Below are 20,169 nucleotides of genomic sequence, written 5' to 3' on the forward strand. Positions count from 1 at the left end.
AAGCATTCCCCCCTACAAGTAGGGAGCCAGGGCCTCAAACCTGGATCCTTGTGCTTAGTACTATGTGCGCTTAACCGGGTGTACCACTGCCCGACCCTCTCAGAGAGATGTTAAAAAAAAACTTTTTAAAAAATTTCCATCTTGTGCTCTGTGATGTGATCAATATTAATCAGTGTCACAATGAAAAGAAGTTAAATAGGTTTATGAAATGCTAAATTTTGTAGCTAGTGGACATTTATTCTTTACATAATAATGTTTATTAACACAAGGAAAATGTCCAGAAAACTTTTTCTTTTTTTAGTTTTCATTTATAAAATGGAGACACAAGACCATACAATTCCACACAGTTCCTGCCACAGGAATTCCATATCCCATTCCCTCCCCTGATAGCTTTCCTACTCTTTAACCCTCTGGGAGCATAGACCCAGGGTTATTATGAGGTCCAGTGGGTGGAAGGTCTGGCTTCTATAATTGCTTCCCTGCTGAACATGAGCATTGACAGGTCAATCCATACTCCCAGCCTGTCTATCTCTTTCCCTAGTGAGGCAGGGATCTGGGGAGTTGGGGCTCCAGGACACATTGGTGGGGTCATCTGCCCTGGGAAGTCTGGTTAGCATCATGGTAGCATCTGGAACCTGGTAGCTGAAAAAGAGTTAAGATCGAAAGCAAAGCAAATTGTTGACTAATCATGGACCTCAAGGCAAGAATATTGTGGATGGAGATTTGGGGTCTCCATTTTGTAAAAAGCTAGTAGTTCTATTTTAGGTATATTCCAAGGGGTCCATGACCCAACTAGTTTTTGTCTGCACCTGACATCTAATATGCAGATGACCTAAGCTATTGTCTGGATGGTGTCACAGTAAGAAAAAGGTCTAGAAAGCTGGATCAGAGAAGAGAGTAGCTCCCAAATATGGAAAAAGTATATAAATATTGTTTACTGTAAACCCCATTGATCTGATCTGGGGCCCATGTTCAGCACAGAGGCCTATGTAACCTCTGCATCCCTGTAGGTCTGAGCTCACATTCCGTGATCATGGCTAGGAAAATTCCAGGCTGCGCCAATTTCAGGATCCATCATCCTTGGGTGATAGGCAGAATATGCTATCCAACTTCCATTCAGAGAATAGAACATTCCCTACCATTGTGGATTCTCACTGAGGGCCAGGACCGATAGGGGACCCACAGAATGGACCCACAAAGGGGTCCATTATGTTCTTCCTGATGGAGATGAACAGTGACAGTGGTGAGAGGGATCTGTTAGAGGTCTAGGCCCATCATGTCTTTGTGGGAATCCCAGGACCCCTGACTGGAGCCCCAGGTTAGAAAGTATTTTCAGAGGCGGGCGGTGGCTCAGCGGGTTAAGCGCAAGCACAAAGCGCAAGGACCAGCATAAGGATCCTGGTTTGAGCTCCCGGCTCCCCACCTGCAGGGGAGTCGCTTCACAAGCGGTGAAGCAGGTCTGCAGGTGTCTGTCTCTCCCCCTCTCTGTCTTCCCCTCCTCTCTCCATTTCTCTCTGTCCTATCCAACAATGATGACATCAATAACAACAACAATGAAAAACAACAAGGGCAACAAATGGGAAAATAAATAAATATAAAAAAATTTTTAAAAAAGTATTTTCAGCTATTAAAGAAAAGGCACTTTTAGGCAGTCGGGCGGTAGTACAACTGGTTAAGCGCAGGTGGTACAAAGCACAAGGACCAGCGTAAGGATCCTGGTTCGAGCCCCTGGCTCCCCACCTGCAGGGGAGTCGCTTCACAGGCGGTGAAGAAAGTCTGCAGGTGTCTCTCTCTCTCTGCCTCTTTGTCTTCCCCTCCTCTCTTCATTTCTATCTGTCTTATACTACAGCGACATCAATAACAACAACAGTAATAACTACAATAATAAAAAAGGGCAACAAAAGGGAATGAATAAATATTTTTTAAACAAAGGAAAGACACCTTTAAATAAGTAACTGGGGGGAGGGGAGTCAGGTGGTAGTGCAGCAGGTTAAGCGCAGGTGGCGCAAAGTGTAAGGACAGGTGGAAGGATCCCGGTTGGAGCACCCAGCTCCCCACCTGCAGGGGAGTTGCTTCACAGGTGATGAAGCAGTTCTGCAGGTGTCTTTCTCTCCCTCCCTCTGTCTTCCCCTCCTCTCTCCATTTCTCTCTGTCTTGTCCAACAACAATGGCAACAACAATAATAATAACTAACAACAATAAAAAAATAAGTAACTGGTTGTAATATGGGAAATATTGATGTGAAGAAAGTGACATGCTGTCTTTCTCCTGAAAATTACCCTTTAATTTCTCTCCCACCTGTAGGTTTCTAAGATTCAACCACTTGTTCCTGAACTTTCACTTGTGTTGGATGACAGTTGTATAGAATCAAATCCTAATTCATTGGAAATGGTGAACAAGGAAAATCCTCCTTCATTAAATAATCACTGTGAACACGTGGAGCCATTGCAGCTACACCTTTATGATGAGAAACATAATCCAGAAGTTGAAGCAGGGGCACCTTCATTGAGAAGACTGCCAGATCAGTTAAACCAGGGCTCTGCTTCTTTGAGACACTGCAAAGTGAAACAGTCATCTACATGTACAAAAGAGAACCCTCACATCAGGGGCAGTGTTAAACCATCATCTCTTGATGTGCTGTCTTCTGATACATCTGAAACACTTCAAACAATTTCTGCTGGAAGTGCACAAAAAGAAGAGTATCCTCTAAGATCCTCCACATTTAACTCCAAGCTGTCTTCTCTTGCCCCACAGTCCCACCCACACAATTTTGTTTTTCCCCCGCATAATTCAGGAAGATTGAATGAATTTCAGATACCAACTCCCCCACCATCACCTTACCATTCCACAAATATTTGCAATTGCTGTCAGCATCATGGCCATATTCAATATACTCCAGTGAATTCTTGGCAAGGAATGAACACAATAGGGTCTGTTCCAGATCTTCATCCGGAAGCCCTTCAAAAACACACATTATTTCACGCAAGTGGATGCCCAGCTCTGTGCCATAATGCATTCTATTCTTCAAGTAGTCCTGTAGCCTTGAGACCTCAGGGAAGTGTAGGCTCTTATTCTCCCCACAGTAGTGTAGAACCATCACCTGTGGCAAGACTACCTTCGAACATGGACTCATGTAACCCACAACCTTGTGCAGTATGCCTGCACACACCCAAGACTGGCTCAGATAATGGAATGATGGGACTATCTCCAGATGCTTATAGGTTCCTCACAGAGCAAGACAGACAACTGAGACTGCTTCAGGCACAGGTTTGCACAGACCTTTTCAATTCTACTAGACTGTTACTGTAATTATTTTATTTACCAGAGCACTGCTTAGCTCTGGCTTATGGTGGTTCTGGGGATTGAATTTGGGACCTCCAAATTTGGATTGAATTTTTTAGAGGAAAAGAGAAAGATAAACACCTACAGAGTTTTCCAGAGACAAGAGACGATAAGATACTAAAGCAATGGAGGTCGGGTGGTAGTGCAGCAGGTTCAGCACAGGTGGCTCGAAGTGCAAGTACCAGCGTAAGGATCCCGGTTCCAGCCCCCGGCTCCCCACCTGCAGGGGAGTCGCTTCACAGGCGGTGAGGGAGGTCTACAGGTGTCTATCTTTCTCTACCCCCTCTGTCTTCTCTTTCTCCATTTCTCTCTGTCATATCCAACAATGACGACATCAATAACAACAACAATAATAACTACAATAACAAGGGCAACAAAAGGTTGGGGAAAAGCAAATTAAAAAAATAAAAATAAACTTAAAAATACTAAAGCACTGAAGCACGCGTATGCACGTGTGTGTATGTGTGTGTGTGAGAGAGAGAGAGTGATGGGGTTGGGGAAGGTTGTGGTTCTTTGACTTGTGAAATAGGTATAAAATGTTGAAGGTTAGCATTCAGGTTTTTTTATTTATTATTTTTTATATTTATTTATTGGGTAGAAATAGCCAGAATTGGCGAGAGGGGAAGGAGAGAGACATACATCTGTAGCCCTGCTTCACCACTTACAAAGCTTTTCCCCTGCAGGTTGGGCCAGGGGCTTGAACCTGAGTCCTTGCGCACTGTAATAAGTGTGCTTAACCAGGTATGCTATTGCCCAGCCCAACATTCAGGTTTTTCAATGTGAGTGCCAATTTGTGAATGGTAATCAAAACCTGTTTGTCTTCACTTTTAAATTAACATTTAGATCAAGTTGTTATTATAAAGAATTGGGAATTTCTACATTGAGTAAGTTTTCTGTATATAGTCTGTGGTAGAAAAATAGAGCTAAAAGTCAAATTATTTAAAATAAGGGTACTTCATAATCCACTCTTAAGACTTGCTGCCAGTCTTGTTAATTACTTTACTGTCAACTTAAAATGTTTTTAATTGGTACAGATTCAGCGCTTGTTGGAAGCACAGTCTCTGCAGCCCTGTCCCCCCAAGACAGCCACTGCTGAAGACACGGTGGGAGCTGCAAGACAAATGGAGCTGGTTTCCATGGAAACTCAGTCTTCTCCTGGTTTACATGTGCGAAAAAGTGTGAGCATTGCTGTGAGCACAGGTAATTTTATTTATTTATTTATTTATTTATTTGCCTCCAGGGCGAGTCCCAGCACTACAAATCCACTGCTCCTGGAGGCCATTTTTTCCCATTTTGTTGCCCTTGTTATTGTTGCCATTGATAATGTTTGATAGGACAGAGAGAAATCAAAAGAGGGGGAGAGAAAGATAGACACCTGCAGACCTGCTTTACTGCTTATGAAGCGAGTGAACCCCACTGCAGTTGGGGAGCCGGGGGCTTGAACCAGGATCCTTATACTGGTCCTTGCGCTTTGCGCCACCTGCGCTTAACCTGCTGCGCTACCGCCCGACCCTTAGTAGTTTTATTATTTTTTATTTATTTATTTATTTTTTTAAAAGATTTTATTTATTTATTTATGAGAAAGATAGGGGAGAGAGAGAGAGAACCAGACATCACTCTGGTACATGTGCTGCCAGGGATTGAACTCAGGACCTCATGCTTGAGAGTCTAGTGCCTTAGCCACTGCGCCACCTCCTGGACCACAGTAGTTTTATTTTTTATTTGAAATAGTTCTAATGCTTTCTTTGTTCATGTGAAAATACTTACATTGATGTTGGTGTTTGGTACAAGAAAGAAATGTACTTTAATGTAAGCAACATTGAAGATTTTACCCGTAGCTGATAATGTAAATAATTATTTATTTTTACATATTTTATTATTGGGGATATATATATATATATATATATGTATATATATATATATATATATATATAGAGAGAGAGAGAGAGAGAGAGAAAGCCAAGAGGGAAGGAGGAGATCGAGAAAGAGACACCTACAGTCCTGTTTCACCACTGGTAAAACTTCCCTCCTGCAAGTAGACAGAGGGTTGAACTTGGATCCTTGCCCACTATAACATGGACACTCTTAACAAGTATGCCGCTACCCAGCCCCGATATATATATTTACATACATGTTTACTCACTCCCACACCATGAAATCATCTTGAATATCTTTGTGTCCTAGGATCTAGCAAGGTATGTGGCTCATAATGTGGTGATAAGTAAGAAGAGTAAGCCTTGTAGAGTGGTGATAAGATTTGATAGTTTACTGGATATGGAAGTTGAGCAAAAAGGAGGTTTTGAAAGTTACTTCAGTTTAATGCAATTTGATATCCTGGCACAGGAAGGGGACTTTGGGGCAAGGAGATTGGTAAAATTGTAAGAAAGTCTGCTTTTAGTAACTGGTATCAGTGTTGGTTTCTTCTTTGCAGTATCAAGAGAATGAACCCAGAACCCCTGATATGCTTAATACCCCTAGGGGGAGAGAACAAGAGTAGCCCTTTGGCACATGCAACACCAGGGACTGAATCCAGGACCACACACTTGACAGTCCAGTGCTTCATCTAGTGTGCCATCTCCAGGGCTGCAATTTATTTTATTCTTTCCTTTTTCCCCTTCCCCCCCATTCCTCTTCCTCCTTTCCTCTCCCTCCCCCTCTCTCCTCCCCCTTTCCTTTTTTTAAATATATATTTTATTTTTTAACTTTTTTCCCTTTTGTTACCCTTGTTTATCATCATTGTTGTTGGATAGGACAATGGAGAGGATGGAGGGAGAAAGACACCTGCAGACTTGCCTGTGAAGCGACTCCCCTGCAGGTGGGGAACTGAGGGCTCAAACTGGAATCCTGATGCTGATCCATGCACTTTCCGCCCTGTGTGCTTAACCCGCTGCACTACCGCCCAGCTCCCTCCTTTCCTTTTTTTTTAAATATTTTATTTATTTGTTGCCTTTTGTTGCCCTTGTTTTATTGTTGTAGTTATTGTTGTTGTTGATGATGTCGTTGTTGTTGGATAGGACAGAGGGAAATGGGGGGGGAGAGAAAGGCAGACACCTGCAGACCTGCTTCACCGCCTGTGAAGCACGAGTCAGGGGCTCGAACTGGGATCCTTAGGCCAGCCCTTGCGCTTTGCGCCACCTGCGCTTAACCTGCTGTACTACTGCCTGACTCCCCCCTCCTTTCCTTTCCTTTTTTTTTTTAGAGGGAGAGCCATCCGAGCAGCTCTCCTGATATCTTCTGTGGTGTTGGAATTCAAACCTTAGTCATAATCATGACAAGATGGCATGCACTTTACTGGATGAACTGTATACCAGTCTTCATTGGTAGTTTCTTAATTTTGAAAAATGTGCTGTGGTAATACAAAATCTTAGCATCAGAAGGACCTGGATAAGGAGTATATCAAAAATATATTTCAAGTGAGTTGGGTGGTAGTGTAGCGGGTTAAGTGCAGGTGGCGCAAAGCGCAAGGACCAGCGGTGTAAGGATTCCGGTTCAAGCCTCTGGCTCTCCACCTGTAGGGGAGTCATTTCACAAGCAGTAAAGCAGGTATGCAGGTCTCTCCCCCTCTCTGTCTTCCCCTCCTCTCCATTTCTCTCTGTCCCATCCAACAACAACGACATCAGTAATAACTACAACATTAAAACAAGGACAACAAAAGGGAATGAATAAATAAATAAACATCAAAATATATATATTTCAAAATTAAAATTTTACTAAGAATGAAAAAAATCTACTTAAGGGTATTGAATCTGGATAACTGATGGAACAGTGATTGTGTTAACCAGACAAGGTAGAAAAGAAAGAACTGATTTCAGCCTATATCTATTGAGATTGAGCTCCTTTTGGGGATTATAAAATGATACCTATATGTCAGAAGAGTGAAAATGGGTCAGTGGTATAAAACTCGTAAGAGTAACAACTCAAGATTTGAGCCTTGAATATTTTTTCATTGCAAGTGATGATGAACCACATTAAAGGTAGTTTTGTCAAGGAAAAGGTAATTTGCTGGGTGGTATGAGGATGTTTCATTGGGTCCATGACCAAGAGTAGAACTGGACTTTAGGGAAAAAAACTAGAAGATGAATATTTCATTTATTTATTAACACAAGATGGTAGGGGAGAGAGGGGGGAGGGGGAGAGGGAGAGAGAGAGAGAAAAAAACACCAAAGCATTACTCTGGTACATAGGATACTGAGGGTTAGACTTGGGGCTTCATGCTCCCAAGTTCAGCACCATACTCAAGTGCCACCTACCTCCCTGTTCCTCTATTTAGTTGTTCTATTCAATTCTGTCTGTAGTGTTTACTGCTCTAAATTTTGAAATCAAAACTGTAAAGCTGTGTGTTATACCATTCTAATCATATGCACAAACTATAGCTAATTTTACATCAATTCCAGTTTCAAATTGCAAAAAATCAGTCTTAGTTTAGATTAGGTTTTAACCCCAGCTTCGGTGGCCAAGGAATTGAGATGTACATACTAGGGGGCTATCTGTTGGGATCCCTCCGTCCTTTGCTACTTCCTTTCTTTCTTCCTTTTTCCATATTCCTAAAGGGGTAAATGATAAGGGAAGTAAACCAAAGCACTCTGAATCTCCATTCCACAAGTACCCAAAGCACTTGTCACCAGGAATCTTGTTTTCACACCATCAATGAAAGAAAAGTGGATCTTGTAACCACCAGAAGAAGGCACTATTTCTCTTATTTGAGAGAGAAGAGGAAAAAAGGAAAGACAACCAAAAGTAGTAATTAGGTGTAAAGGTGAATTAGAAAGGAAGTGAAGGCAGAACCCTTGGTGAAAAAAATGGGAAGTATATTTAGATTTAGATATAGATAAAGAATCAGCCCATATCAATGATCTTGGGAGAACTCTTGCAGTTTTCATTGGAGAAGATGGGGACACAGAACTCTTTTTTTTCCTTTGTATCCCAGCTTTCTTTTTTCTGCTGTTCACTTACATCTTCATGACTTTCTGAAGAAATATAATGTAAACATAATTCTAGATAATTGTGTTAAAATAATACAGCTAGTCTTATTAGCAAAGATTTTTGTCAGAATTTTTATAGTTATTTACTTACTATCTGTTTTAAATTTCTTCATCTCCAGGTGCTAGCTTGTTTTGGAATGCAGCAGGAGATGCTCAAGAGACTGACTGTCAGCTGAAGCAAGATGATACCAAAATTTCCAGTGAGGATATGAATTTTTCTGTGCATATTAATAATGAAGTCACAAGTCCTCCAGGCAGTGCATCTTCATTAAAAGCAGTTGATATCCCCAGCTTTGAAGACAGCAACATTGCTGTGGAAGAATTTCATCAGCCACTTTCTGTATCCAAGTAAGATGATCTCTTTTATTAACATTCATCCTACTTTTTTTTCCTTTTACAATGTTTTTGTCTTTTTGACCAGACCCCCGATTACTATGGCTATTGGTGCTGCTTAGGATTGAATCTGGGATCTTGAATGCAAGGTCTGCACCATCTCACCTCTCCCCACTTTTTTTTTTTTTTTTAAACCAGAGCATTGCTCAGCTATGGTTTATGGTGGTTCGGGGGATTGAACCTGGGACTTTGCAGCCTTAGGCATGAGAGTCTTTTTGCATAACCATTATGCTATCTACCCCCAGCCCACTTTTTTTTTTATTAGAAAGATAAGAGGATAGAAATAATTTGGTGAGGTTGGGTAGTAGCACAGCAGGTTAAGTGCACATGGTTCAAAGCATAAGGATCCTGGTTTGAGCACCAGGCTCCCCACCTATAGGGGAGTAGCTTCACAAGTAGTGAAGCAAGTCTGCAGGTGTCTCTCTTTCTGTTCCCCTCTCTGTCTTCCCCTCCTCTCTCCATTTCTCTCTGTCCTATCCAACAACAATGACCGCAAAAATCACAATAATAATAACCACAATAATGATAAAACAGCAAAAGGAGTAAAAAATTAGCTTCCAGGAGCAGTGGATTCATAGTGCAGGCACTGAGCCCCAGCAGTAAACCTGGAGGCAATAATAGTAATAATTTGGATGATGCCTCAAGATAAGTCCCATGTTTTATTTAGAATAATTAGTGAAACCAAGAACACAGAGAAATTAACTGTATATACTTATTCTCTTTGACTTTTTCCTGTAAACTGTAGTCAACTTTCTAGAATTATGGTGGGGGGGGTCTCCACTCCAAAACCGATTTTATTACTATATTTCATACAAGAGAGCTTCATATAAAGGAGAGCTTGAAGCTATAGCACCACTTGAGTACGTGCAGCACAAGGGGTCAAACTAGAAAACTCAGACATGTAAGTTTTGTGCTTTTCCAGCTGAGCTACTTCCTTAGTCACATAAAGAACTTTATATTTTTTAATATATATGTATATTTTAAATATTTATTTATTCCCTTTCGTTGCCCTTGTTGTTTTATTGTTGTAGTTATTATTGTTGTCGTTGTTGTTGGATAGGACAGAGAGAAATGGAGAGAAGAGGGGAAGACAGAGAAGGGGAGAGAAAGACACCTGCAATCCTGCTTCACCGCCTGTGAAGCGACTCTCCTGCAGGTGGGGAGCCGGGGGCTCAAACCAGGATCCTTACGCAGGTCCTTGCGCTTTGAGCCATGTGCACTTAACCCATTGCGTCACCACTCGACTCCCTATATATATATATTTTTATTTATGAGAAAGATAGGAAAGATTCACAGAGTGCTGACCTGGTATTGTGGCTTTGCACATAGGCTCTGAGGCAGGAGAGGAAAGACTCCAACATTACACTTGCACATGTGTTGCTAGGAATTGAACTCGGAACCTCATGCTTGAGAGTCCAGTGCGTTATCTACTACACCACCTCCTGGACCACTATTATTAATTTTTATCAGAGCACTGCTCAGCTCTGGTTTATGGTGGTACTGGGAATTGAACCTGGGAAGTCAGGGCTTCATGCATGAAAGTCTTTTGCATAACTACTATGCTGTCTCTCAAGCATTTTTTGCTATTACTTTCTATGACTGTTCTAAAAATAATTATTTAAATTCCAAATTTTCAAGTAATGTTCATTAAATACTTTTTAGATTTTTTTTTTAAAGTATTTATTAATGGATAGAAATAGAAATTGAGAGGGAAGGACACAGAGAAACACCGTTAAGCTCACAGAGTACAAAGTATAAGGATCCATGCATGGATCCTGGTTTGAGCCCCTGACTCCCCACCTGCAGGGGGGGTCATCCCACAGAGCTGTGAAACAGGTATGTTGGTGTCTGTCTTTCTTCTCTCTCAATTTCTCTCTGTCCTATTCAAGAGAGAGAGAGAGAGAGACCTTGCAGCCTTGCTTCACTACTTAAGAAGCAACTTTTTTTTTTTTTTTTTGCTTATGTGGTTCCATTCCTCTGAGACTTTTTTTTCCCTCTATTCCTTTTTATATATAATGTTGAGAGAGGAAGAAAGATACCATAGTACTACTCTACCACTTGTGAACCTTCCTCTGTGTGTGACATCCCTACCCAGTATACTTTAAACATTTACATAAGCTTAAAAAAATTATTATACAGGGGCCAGGTGGTGGTGCACCTGGTTGAACACACGTTACAATGCATAAGGACCCAGGTTTGAGGCTCCCATTCCCACCTGCAGAAGGAAAGTTTTGCAAGTGGTGAAGCAGGGCTGCAGGTCTCTCTCTCTCTCCCTCCCTCCCTCTCCTTCCTTCTCCCTCTCTACCTTTTCCTCCCCTCTTGATTTCTGTCTCTTTGTCCCACAAATAAAGATAATTTTTAAAAAATATACCAAAAAAATTACTACACCACATTCAAGGTAAATCATCTGGTTGTTTTTCATCTTTTAAAGAATGAGTTCTTTTTTTTAATATTTATTTATTTTTCCCTTGTGTTGCCCTTGTTGATTTTTATTGTTGTTGTTGATGTCATTATTGTTCGATAGGACAGAGAGAAATGGAGAGAGGAGGGGAAGACAGAGAGGGGAGAGAAATGTTGTTGTGTGCCTCAGAGAAGAGAGGAGGTACGGAGCGAAGAGGAAACACAAATCTTTATTTGCGCTGGCACCTCAGAGTTGGGTGCTAGAGAAGCAGGTTGGGCCACGTGGAGGTAGCGAAAATGGCCGCCTCACGCAGTAACCTTTCCTGCGTCTGAACACCGGAGTGAAGCTCTGGCAAGAGAGCAAGGTGCAGAAGAAGAAGGGCTTTTATAGGAGCAGCTTTCGTGAGAATGGGAAGGGAGGAGTAACCACAGCACTCCAGGATAGGATAATGACTCTCCTGAGAATGGGAGGGGGGGAGGAGTAACCAAAGCACTCCAAATATCGCAGGGAAATAGACAATGCCCTGAGGGCACAGCATGGCGAAACAGGCACTCCGAACTCTCGCGGGAACTAGCAGTAGCCTGAGGGGACAACATGGCAGATGTGACTGCATCTGCACAATTTCCCAGCAGAGAAAGTGAGACACCTGCAGACCTGCTTCATTGACTGTGAAGCAACTCCCCTACAGGTGGGGAGCTGGAGGCTTGAACCAGGATCCTTACGCTGGTCCTTTGTGCCACCGCCCGACTCCCAAGAATTAGTTCTGTATTACTACATAGCATACCTTTTAAAGGTGGTATGCTGTTTCTATGTAGTCTTCCAGGATGATTAAGAATTGAAAATATAAACCAGAATGTTACAGCTTGATTCACATCCTTTTCTTCCATAGTTACTGCACTTCAGATAGGTTAAAGGTACCCTGATAACTAACTTCCCTTGTATGTGTCTTTTCAAGCAGCTCTTCTCCAGTTGTGAAAAAAGAACTTGATGTGCCTCTGTTTTTTCCGAATTCCCCGCTGGCAGAGAATACAAGCATGTGCTTACAGAATGAACCAGTAGAGGGTGCCAGTAATAACTATGTAACATCAGGGGAGCCAAGATCTGAGCAAGTTATACAACCCATATCTCAGCAACCATCGGATAATCAGAAAATATACCAGGATTTATTGGTGAGACAGTCTTTCTTTCGTGAGATGTATATTAAGGACATACAGTAGTTAAGCCTTTCTTTATGTGAATTGGTACCTAATGTAAAAAAAAAAAAAATCCCAGCAAATTAATGATGAAAAATTAATGTTATTAGTTTCTTTTAGCTTTTTTCTTTTTTTGAGATTATCTTTTAATTTCTTTATTGAATTAATGTTTTATAGTTGACAGTAAATACAATAGTTTGTACATACCTAACATTTCCCATTTTTCCACATAACAGTAGAACCCCCACTAGGTCCTCTGCCATCTTGTTCCAGGACCTGAACTCTCCCCCACGCCAGAGCCTTTTACTTTGGTGCCTTTTACTTTGGTGCAATACACCACTTTTAGCTTTTCACAAATTATGATAACCTAGATTTAATATTTTATTATAAGCATAAAATTTATTAAGTAGGGAGTCGGGCTGTAGCGCAGCGGGTTAAACGCAGCTGGCGCAAAGCACAAGGATCCCGGTTCGAACCCCGGCTCCCCACCTGCAGGGGAGTCGCTTCACAGGTGGTGAAGCAGGTCTGCAGGTGTCTATCTTTCTCTCCTCCTCTCTGTCTTCCCCTCCCTCTCTCCATTTCTCTCTGTCCTATCCAACAACGACAACAACAGTAATAACTACAACAATGAAACAACAAGGGCAACAAGAGGAAATAAATAAAATAAATTAAAAAAAAATTATTAAGTAGTGCTACAGATATCTCTCTGTCTCCTCACCTCTTCAATTTCTCTCTGTCCTATCAAAAAGAAGAGGAGGAGGGGAAAAAAGGCATTTAATACTTATAGATAACTAGGGAAGAAAGGTCTTATTTTTAAAAATATGTGTAAGTATTGTCCTAGAACAAGCACAGATTTACAGGAAGTTTAAAAATTAGCATGTAGAATATTTATGATAAAATTTTCGGATTTTAGTTCATATGAAAATTTTTATTGAATAGTCAGCTCAGTCTTAAGAAAGTATCTAAACTAGTGGGGAGAAATATACAGATAACAACCTCTGCGCTTGAGAACGTAGGGGAACTAGGCCATGCTACCAACCATTAACAATTATGGGACAGACTGAAATGCTGTAAACAAAAGGCAGCACAGAATAAAAGGAAATAGTCATATTGGAAAGGTTAGAATGTGGACTAAAGCTTAAAGGTCAAATGACTATTACTGCCATCCAAATTACAGATTTTTGGAACATTTGATCTCTATTTTTAATTGAGGACTAATTTAACATAGATCATAGAGCTCTAATTACTCATCAGTTAGCATGTATTGGTTATTTACTAGGTCCTAGACTGATGCTAGTAGTATGCTCAAGGAGTGAAGTGGGTTTTAATGTCAGGGAAGATGGATCATATTAGAGCTCATTCAGAGTGAGTAAAGGGGTCGGTCAGATTCTAAAAAAATTAAAGGCCAAATTAAAGGTAACTCTTAAGTCACCATTTTCCAAATGAAAGCATGACTTTTTTATGTAAAACTTGTTTATAGTTTAGATTAACCCATGACACATTCCTCAAATGATAAATGACTTTTTAGATACTTATTTATTGGGTAGAGACAGAGAAATTGAGAGTGAAGGAGGAGATAGGAAAGTAGAGAAAGACCCCTAAAGTATGCCTCCACCTCTCATGAAGCTTCTTCCCCTGCAGAGGGAGCTGGGGGCTTGAACCTGGGCTCTTGCACATTGTTATCATGTATGCTCAACTGGGTGAACCACTGGCTCCATGATTTTATTTATTTATTTATTTATTTATTTTTATTTATTTTCCCTTTTGTTGCCCTTGTTGTCTTTATTGTTGTAATTATTATTATTGTAGTTATTATTGCTATCAGTGTTGTTGCATAGGACAGAGAGAAATGGAGCGAGGAGAGGAAGACAGAGAGGGGGAGAGAAAGGTAGACACCTGCAGACCTGCTTCACCGCCTGTGAAGTGACTCCCCTGCAGGTGGGGAGCTAGGGGCTCGAACCGGGATCCTTACGCCAGTCCTTGTGCTTCACCCCACGTGCGCTTAACCCGCTGTGCTACCACCCGACTCCGATTTTATTATTTTTTTTAACTAGTCATCTTTTTCTGGGTATTAATCTCAGGATATGAAAGGACACAGGGGTGCTGGGAAAGGTCACAGACAACAGCAAAGAATGCTGGCTGGGGAAATGGCTCAGCTGGTAGAGCACCAGGCTTGCATGCCTGAAATTCCCTGTGTGATACTCAGTAAACAGAATGCTAATCTACCCTGAAATGCAGATGAACAAAATATCAGAATGCCTGGCATTTGCTTTTTGTTCTGTTTTACTTTATTTTTCTTATATTTGATAGAACAGAGAAAAATTGAGAGAGGAGAGGGAGAGTAAAGAGAAATACCGCAGCACTACCCCACTGCTTGTGAAACTTCCCTCTTGTGGGTGGGTACCCGGAGCTTGAATCTGGTCCTTGTACATGGTAATATGTGCACTCTACCAAGGTGTACCACCACGCGGCCCCTAGTTTGCCATTTGTTTTAAAATAACAAGGAAGAGATCCAGTTACATAGTTACATAGCTTACTTGGGAAGACACCTGTTTTGTGCCGTGAGCAACCTGATTTTGAGCCCCTGGTCTCCACAGCAATGGAGAAGCTAGTATGCTTCTTGTGTTTCTTTGTGTGTCCCCGTCTCCCCCCCCCCCCACTCCCCATTGCTTAGTTCTGGTTTGTGGTGGTACCGTGGGGGAAATTCACCTAGGGGCCTTGGAGCCTCTGGCATGAAAGTCTTTTGCATAACCATTATGTTCTTTTCATGTGGTGTAGGCTGTGTGTGGGTGTGTGTCTGTCCTCTTGTAATAAACAAATCTTTAGGGCCTCGATGCTAGTATAATGGTTGTGCGAAGAGACTTTAATGCCTGATGCTCCAAAGTTTTAAGTTCGGTCTCCCACACTACCATAAACCAGAGTCCAGCAGTCTTCTGGTTAAAATAATAAATCTTTTTTAAAAACTGAAAACCACAGAATGCACCCTCCAATTAGACCCTCTTAATTGGTACTTGTACAACTATTCATATTAGTTTCTTGTAAAAGATCAATGGTGGGGCCTGGGAGATGGCACAGTGAACAAACGATTGAGTTCTCAAGCATGGGCTCAAAATTTATTCTCCATAAATATTTAATATGTAAATAAGTTTCTGAGTAAAAAGTATAAAAGCTCCCAACACTAGGCCTCCCAAGTCATGCTCTTTCTTCATGTTATACTTCTTATAACACAGGAAACAAACTTTGAAATATTTCAGTAGAGCCTATTGGAGTGAAATCCTAAATCATTATCCAATTTGGCAGCTCAAAGCACTTTGGCATTCAAGAGCTGCTTCTCCTGTGGAGTAGCCAGCACTATATTGGAATCTTGGGTATCTCAAATGGTTTAAATATAGTGGCATTAAAATAAGCAGGTTCTATACAGAGCATTCTAATGTCTCAAAGTTCTGAGGAAGTCATTCATTTCAATGAACTTTTACATAAAAAGCTTCATATACTTGTAGATATTACTTCACACTGCAGATTTTTGCAAGATAGTATTTTTCTTTTGTTTACATTTTTATTTCCTAAGATTGTTAATTTTGGTTTTTAAAATGTCTTTTCTTTCTTTTTTTTTTTTTCACCAATCAGGGCCAGGTGAATCACCTATTAAATAACTCTTCCAAAGAAACTAAGCAGCCATCTACTAAAGCAGTGATTATCAGCCATGAATGCACCAAAACCCAAAATGTTTACCATACGAAGAAAAAAAAGCATGATTCAGGACTGGGGGACAAAGATTGTGTCCTTAATGCAACCCTTAAACAACTAAGGAGTCTTGGAGTAAAAATTGATTCTCCTACCAAAGTGAAGAAAAATGCACATAAAGTAGATCATGCAAGGTAACTTGAAATTTTGTTTTTAAAGATAAATAATTTTAGGTGTATTGCAGTAGTTTCATGAGAAAATATCAACTTGCCTGTCAATTGATTGATCATCTATTCAGAGTCTACATATACATGACGAGTATCTTTTAAAATACATATACATATACATGACCTCTATCTTTTAAATCATGTTTTTAGGAGAAAGTCACATATGTAGGGGATAATTTGAGAGAGATCTCTTGTGGCAAAGATATCAACAGTATACTCTAGGAGTTGTTAGGAAAGGAAAATGAGCGTTTAGCCATTTCTTGTGTCTAGAAAGCCTTTGTGGAGTGATAAGTTCTGTGCCGGGTACTGTGTGTACTTTCATGTAGTTGAAGCATCCAGAAAGCAAAAGCATTTCTTGAGCATAGTTAAATGAACCTTACTTATCTTTCTGATCAAATGACTCCTGTTCATCAAAATTGAGCTCAGCACACGTTTATAAAAGTAGCATAAAGCCAGGTGGTGGCACACCAAAGATTAAAAAAAAAAAAAAAAGAAAAAGAAAAGCATAAAATCTGAAATTTATTAAGGTTGGATTTTTTTGTTGTTGTTGTTAATTAGTTTTGTTGTTACTGAATTACAAAAATAATGTAGTCATAACTTTAAAAAAAGAAAAAAGAAATACGCAAGAATAATAGGAAAACTGCAAAACCTACCAAGGATACTAAAGTGGGAGGAAGAAAAAAAAAAAAAACCCAAAGTTGCTGATCTGCTGGTCTTTAGTAGGAAACTATACAATAAGAAATATGAATTAAATTAGTGCTGAGGGAAAGCAATGGGGAATATGAAGTGTTTGACAGAGTAAGGTTTAAAATATTTGATAGAGAAGATTTTCCTTTAAAAGACTTCTGTGATATAGAGTACCTAGCTCATAAAAATACCACTAAAACCTTGCTATTGCTGTACATGTGATGCAGAGGAAAAGGCACATCTGCTAGTTAACATTAATGAGATAATATCAACAGAAGTGAATTAGAGATTGTATCTTGTGAAAGCAAACTAGTATACACAGGTTGGGCAGTTGGACAGTGGTGTACTTGCTAGAAAGCTTGTGTGAGAACCAGGTTCAAGCCTTCTGGTCTCTCTACTTGCAGTGGTGAAACAGTGCTGCAGGTGCCCTTCTTTCTCCTTCCCTGTCACTTCTCTCTATCCAAAAAATGGAATCTCTTCAACTATGTTTGTTTTCAATCTATTTAATATGGTGAGCTAATCATCAAACTTTTTTATTATTATTATTATTTTCTTTTTTATTATTTTTATTTATTTGATAGACAGGCAGAAATCAAGTGGGAAGGGGGTGATAGAGGCAGAGAGACACCTGCATCCCTGCTTCACCATTTGCAAAGCTTTTCCCCCTGCAGGGATCCAGGAGCTCAAACCTGGGTCCTTGAGCATTGTAACAAGTGTGCTCAACCAGGTATACTACCAGCCAGCCCTTATAAAAGTTTTGTTTGTTTTTATTTTTGTTTTACTTTGTCAGTAATGAACGACTTTTACATTTTATTTTCGGTCTTAAAAACCAAAATTGATGGTGGTCTTGGAGGTGATACAGAGGATAAAGTATTGGGTCTTTCAAGCATGAGGTCCTGAGTTTGATCCCCCAGCAGCACATGTACCAGAGTGATGTCTGGTTCTTTCTCTCTTACCCTATGTTTCAAATAAATAAATCTTTAAAACAAAACCAAGACTGGTGTACAAAATTAGGAATTTTGTGTTCTGCTTTTCAGTCTGAATCATAAATTACCTTTGAATTTATCTGGGTCATCTGGATTTAGACATCTGACCATTCAGATGAAAAGCACCATGAGACTTAAAGCTAAAAACCTTTTGTTGATTCCAAAGAGTTGGATGAGTATATGTGTGTGTGTGTATTAAAAAAAAAAAACAAAAAACATTTATTCATTCCCTTTTTGTTGTCCTTGTTATATTTTTGTAGTTATTGTTGTTGTTATTGATGTCATTGTTGTTGGGTAGGACAGAGAGAAATGGAGAGAGGAGGGGAAAACAGAGAAGGGGAGAGAAAGACACCTACAGACCTGCTTCACCACTTGTGAAGCAACTCCCCTGCAGGTGGGGACCCAGGGGCTCAAAGAGTTGAATATATTTATAATAAGACTATTCAGTACTCAGGATACATGATAGCCTATTCCTTTGTGTCTTTCAGTGTGTTGGCATGCATCAGCCCTGAAGCAGTGGTCTCTGGATTAAACTGTATGTCATTTGCTAATGTCGGAATGAGTGGCTTAAGCCCCAATGGCGTGGATCTGAGCATGGAGGCAAATGCTATAGCTCTGAAGTACTTAAATGAAAATCAGCTATCACAGCTGTCTCTCACTCGATCAAACCAAAGTAACTGTGATTCATCTCTAAGCCTGCGACATGTTAATACAGAGAGAAGCACAGTGGGGCTTAGTTTAATTTCACCAAGCAACATGTCATTTGCAACTAAAAAGTATATGAAGAAATATGGACTCATACAAAGCAGTGACAATAGTGAAGATGAAGAGGAAGAACCTCCAAACAATACAGAGAAGAAAAATGAACACCCAGTAAATCAAAACCTTATATCCACACCTGAACAACAGAAAGAACCTTTTGGAAATGCCTGTGAAATAATTAATTGTTACACCCATACAGATATGCCAGTTTTGAGAAACATTACAAATGAAGTTGTTCAGCCAAAAGCAACACAACAGTTGAGTGAAAACCCAGCTTTTTTATTAAAGAACCTAAAACCTAGTCCTGCAATGAACCTCCGAACTGGAAAAGCAGAGTTCACCCAACATCCTGAGAAAGAAAATGAGAGGGACGTTCCAGTTTTCCCTGAAAGTTTAAAACCTTCTGAAACTTTAAAGCAAATGAATAGTATGAATTCAGTAGGCACTTTCTTGGATATAAAGCGTCTTAGACAGTTGCCAAAATTGTTTTAACCACCTGTCCTCCTGAGGATAGGCTATCTCCTGAAGATATTTGAGGAGGTCAGAACCTTTTGGTAGTTTTGCAGTTGTTAATCATTCTAGGGGCCACCCTGTTCTTGGTAGCAGCTGATTGCAAAGAGTCAAATAAGTTACCTGATTATCTTTGAGATGGCTGGGTAGTTGGAGGACTAAGTTTTCTTTGTTCAAATAGGGTAGTTCAGCATCACTAAAACCTTTAAAAAAAATCAGACCTGACATCAGTCATTTCAACAATTTTAGATAGACATCCAACTCTGAATCTGAAGTATTTTTTCCCAGAGTTTTTATTTTTTTTATTTTACTGTAAATCACACTTGAAGGGATTCAGCTATTCCTTAAACATTCATGAACTTTGGGGTTCCATTTCATCTGTCCCGCCTTTGAAAAGTCGATTTTCCTAGCACATTGCATCTCTGCATCTGCCTGGTGTCACCAGAACAAATAAAGTTATCATGACCTGACTAAATTAGCTAAATCAACCCTTACCGAGTTTAAGGGGGGAGGTTTTATTTTTAAAAGGTAACTTAAATTGTTTATACAGCGAGTGTATATATCCTCTTAATTAAGATTGCACATTGGTTAAATTCTGTAGAAGTAAAACTTTTGCAGTCTAGTGGGTTGATGTTAATGGAACATTTTCAGTATGTAGCACTATCACACACACAAAAAAAATCATTGGATGTGAGTGTGTTTTTTAAACTTTTTCAAATGTTTTAATATTTTAGTAGGACTTAATAAAAATATCTAGATTGACTGCTTTTTCCTTTTGTTCTCTGCTGTATCATATACTTTCCCACTTAAAAAAAAAGCAAAAAACTTTAGGGGCTGGGTGGTGGTGCACCTTGTTGAGTGCATATATCACAATATGCAAGGACCAGGGTTCAAGCCCCTGTAGGGAGAGAAGCAGTGTGGCAGGTTTCTCTCTCCCTCTTTAACTCAACCTCCCCTCTCGATTTCTGGCTGTCTATCCATTAAAAAAAAAGTCCTGGGAGC

General features: G+C 40.1%; 1 protein-coding gene across 7 annotated transcripts in view; it reads left to right on the top strand.

The window, feature by feature from the left end:
• STIL (STIL centriolar assembly protein) overlaps positions 1–19,929 on the top strand; it is a 58,324-nt gene extending 38,395 nt beyond the window's left edge. For 6 of the 7 annotated variants that reach the window (XM_060205941.1, XM_007521341.3, XM_060205940.1 and 3 more), the window contains 6 exons: positions 2,305–3,267; positions 4,377–4,542; positions 8,444–8,672; positions 12,074–12,287; positions 15,939–16,189; positions 18,384–19,929. In XM_060205941.1, coding sequence (XP_060061924.1) covers positions 2,305–3,267; positions 4,377–4,542; positions 8,444–8,672; positions 12,074–12,287; positions 15,939–16,189; positions 18,384–19,149 — 2,589 coding nt within the window. In that variant the 3' untranslated portion in view covers positions 19,150–19,929. The remainder of the gene's footprint in view (positions 1–2,304; positions 3,268–4,376; positions 4,543–8,443; positions 8,673–12,073; positions 12,288–15,938; positions 16,190–18,383) is intronic. The other variant, XM_007521342.3, reaches the window with a different exon arrangement.
• The last annotated feature ends 240 nt before the right edge of the window (positions 19,930–20,169 follow it).

The sequence above is a fragment of the Erinaceus europaeus genome, chromosome 13, assembly GCF_950295315.1.
Source record: "Erinaceus europaeus chromosome 13, mEriEur2.1, whole genome shotgun sequence".
NCBI lineage: Eukaryota > Metazoa > Chordata > Mammalia > Eulipotyphla > Erinaceidae > Erinaceus > Erinaceus europaeus.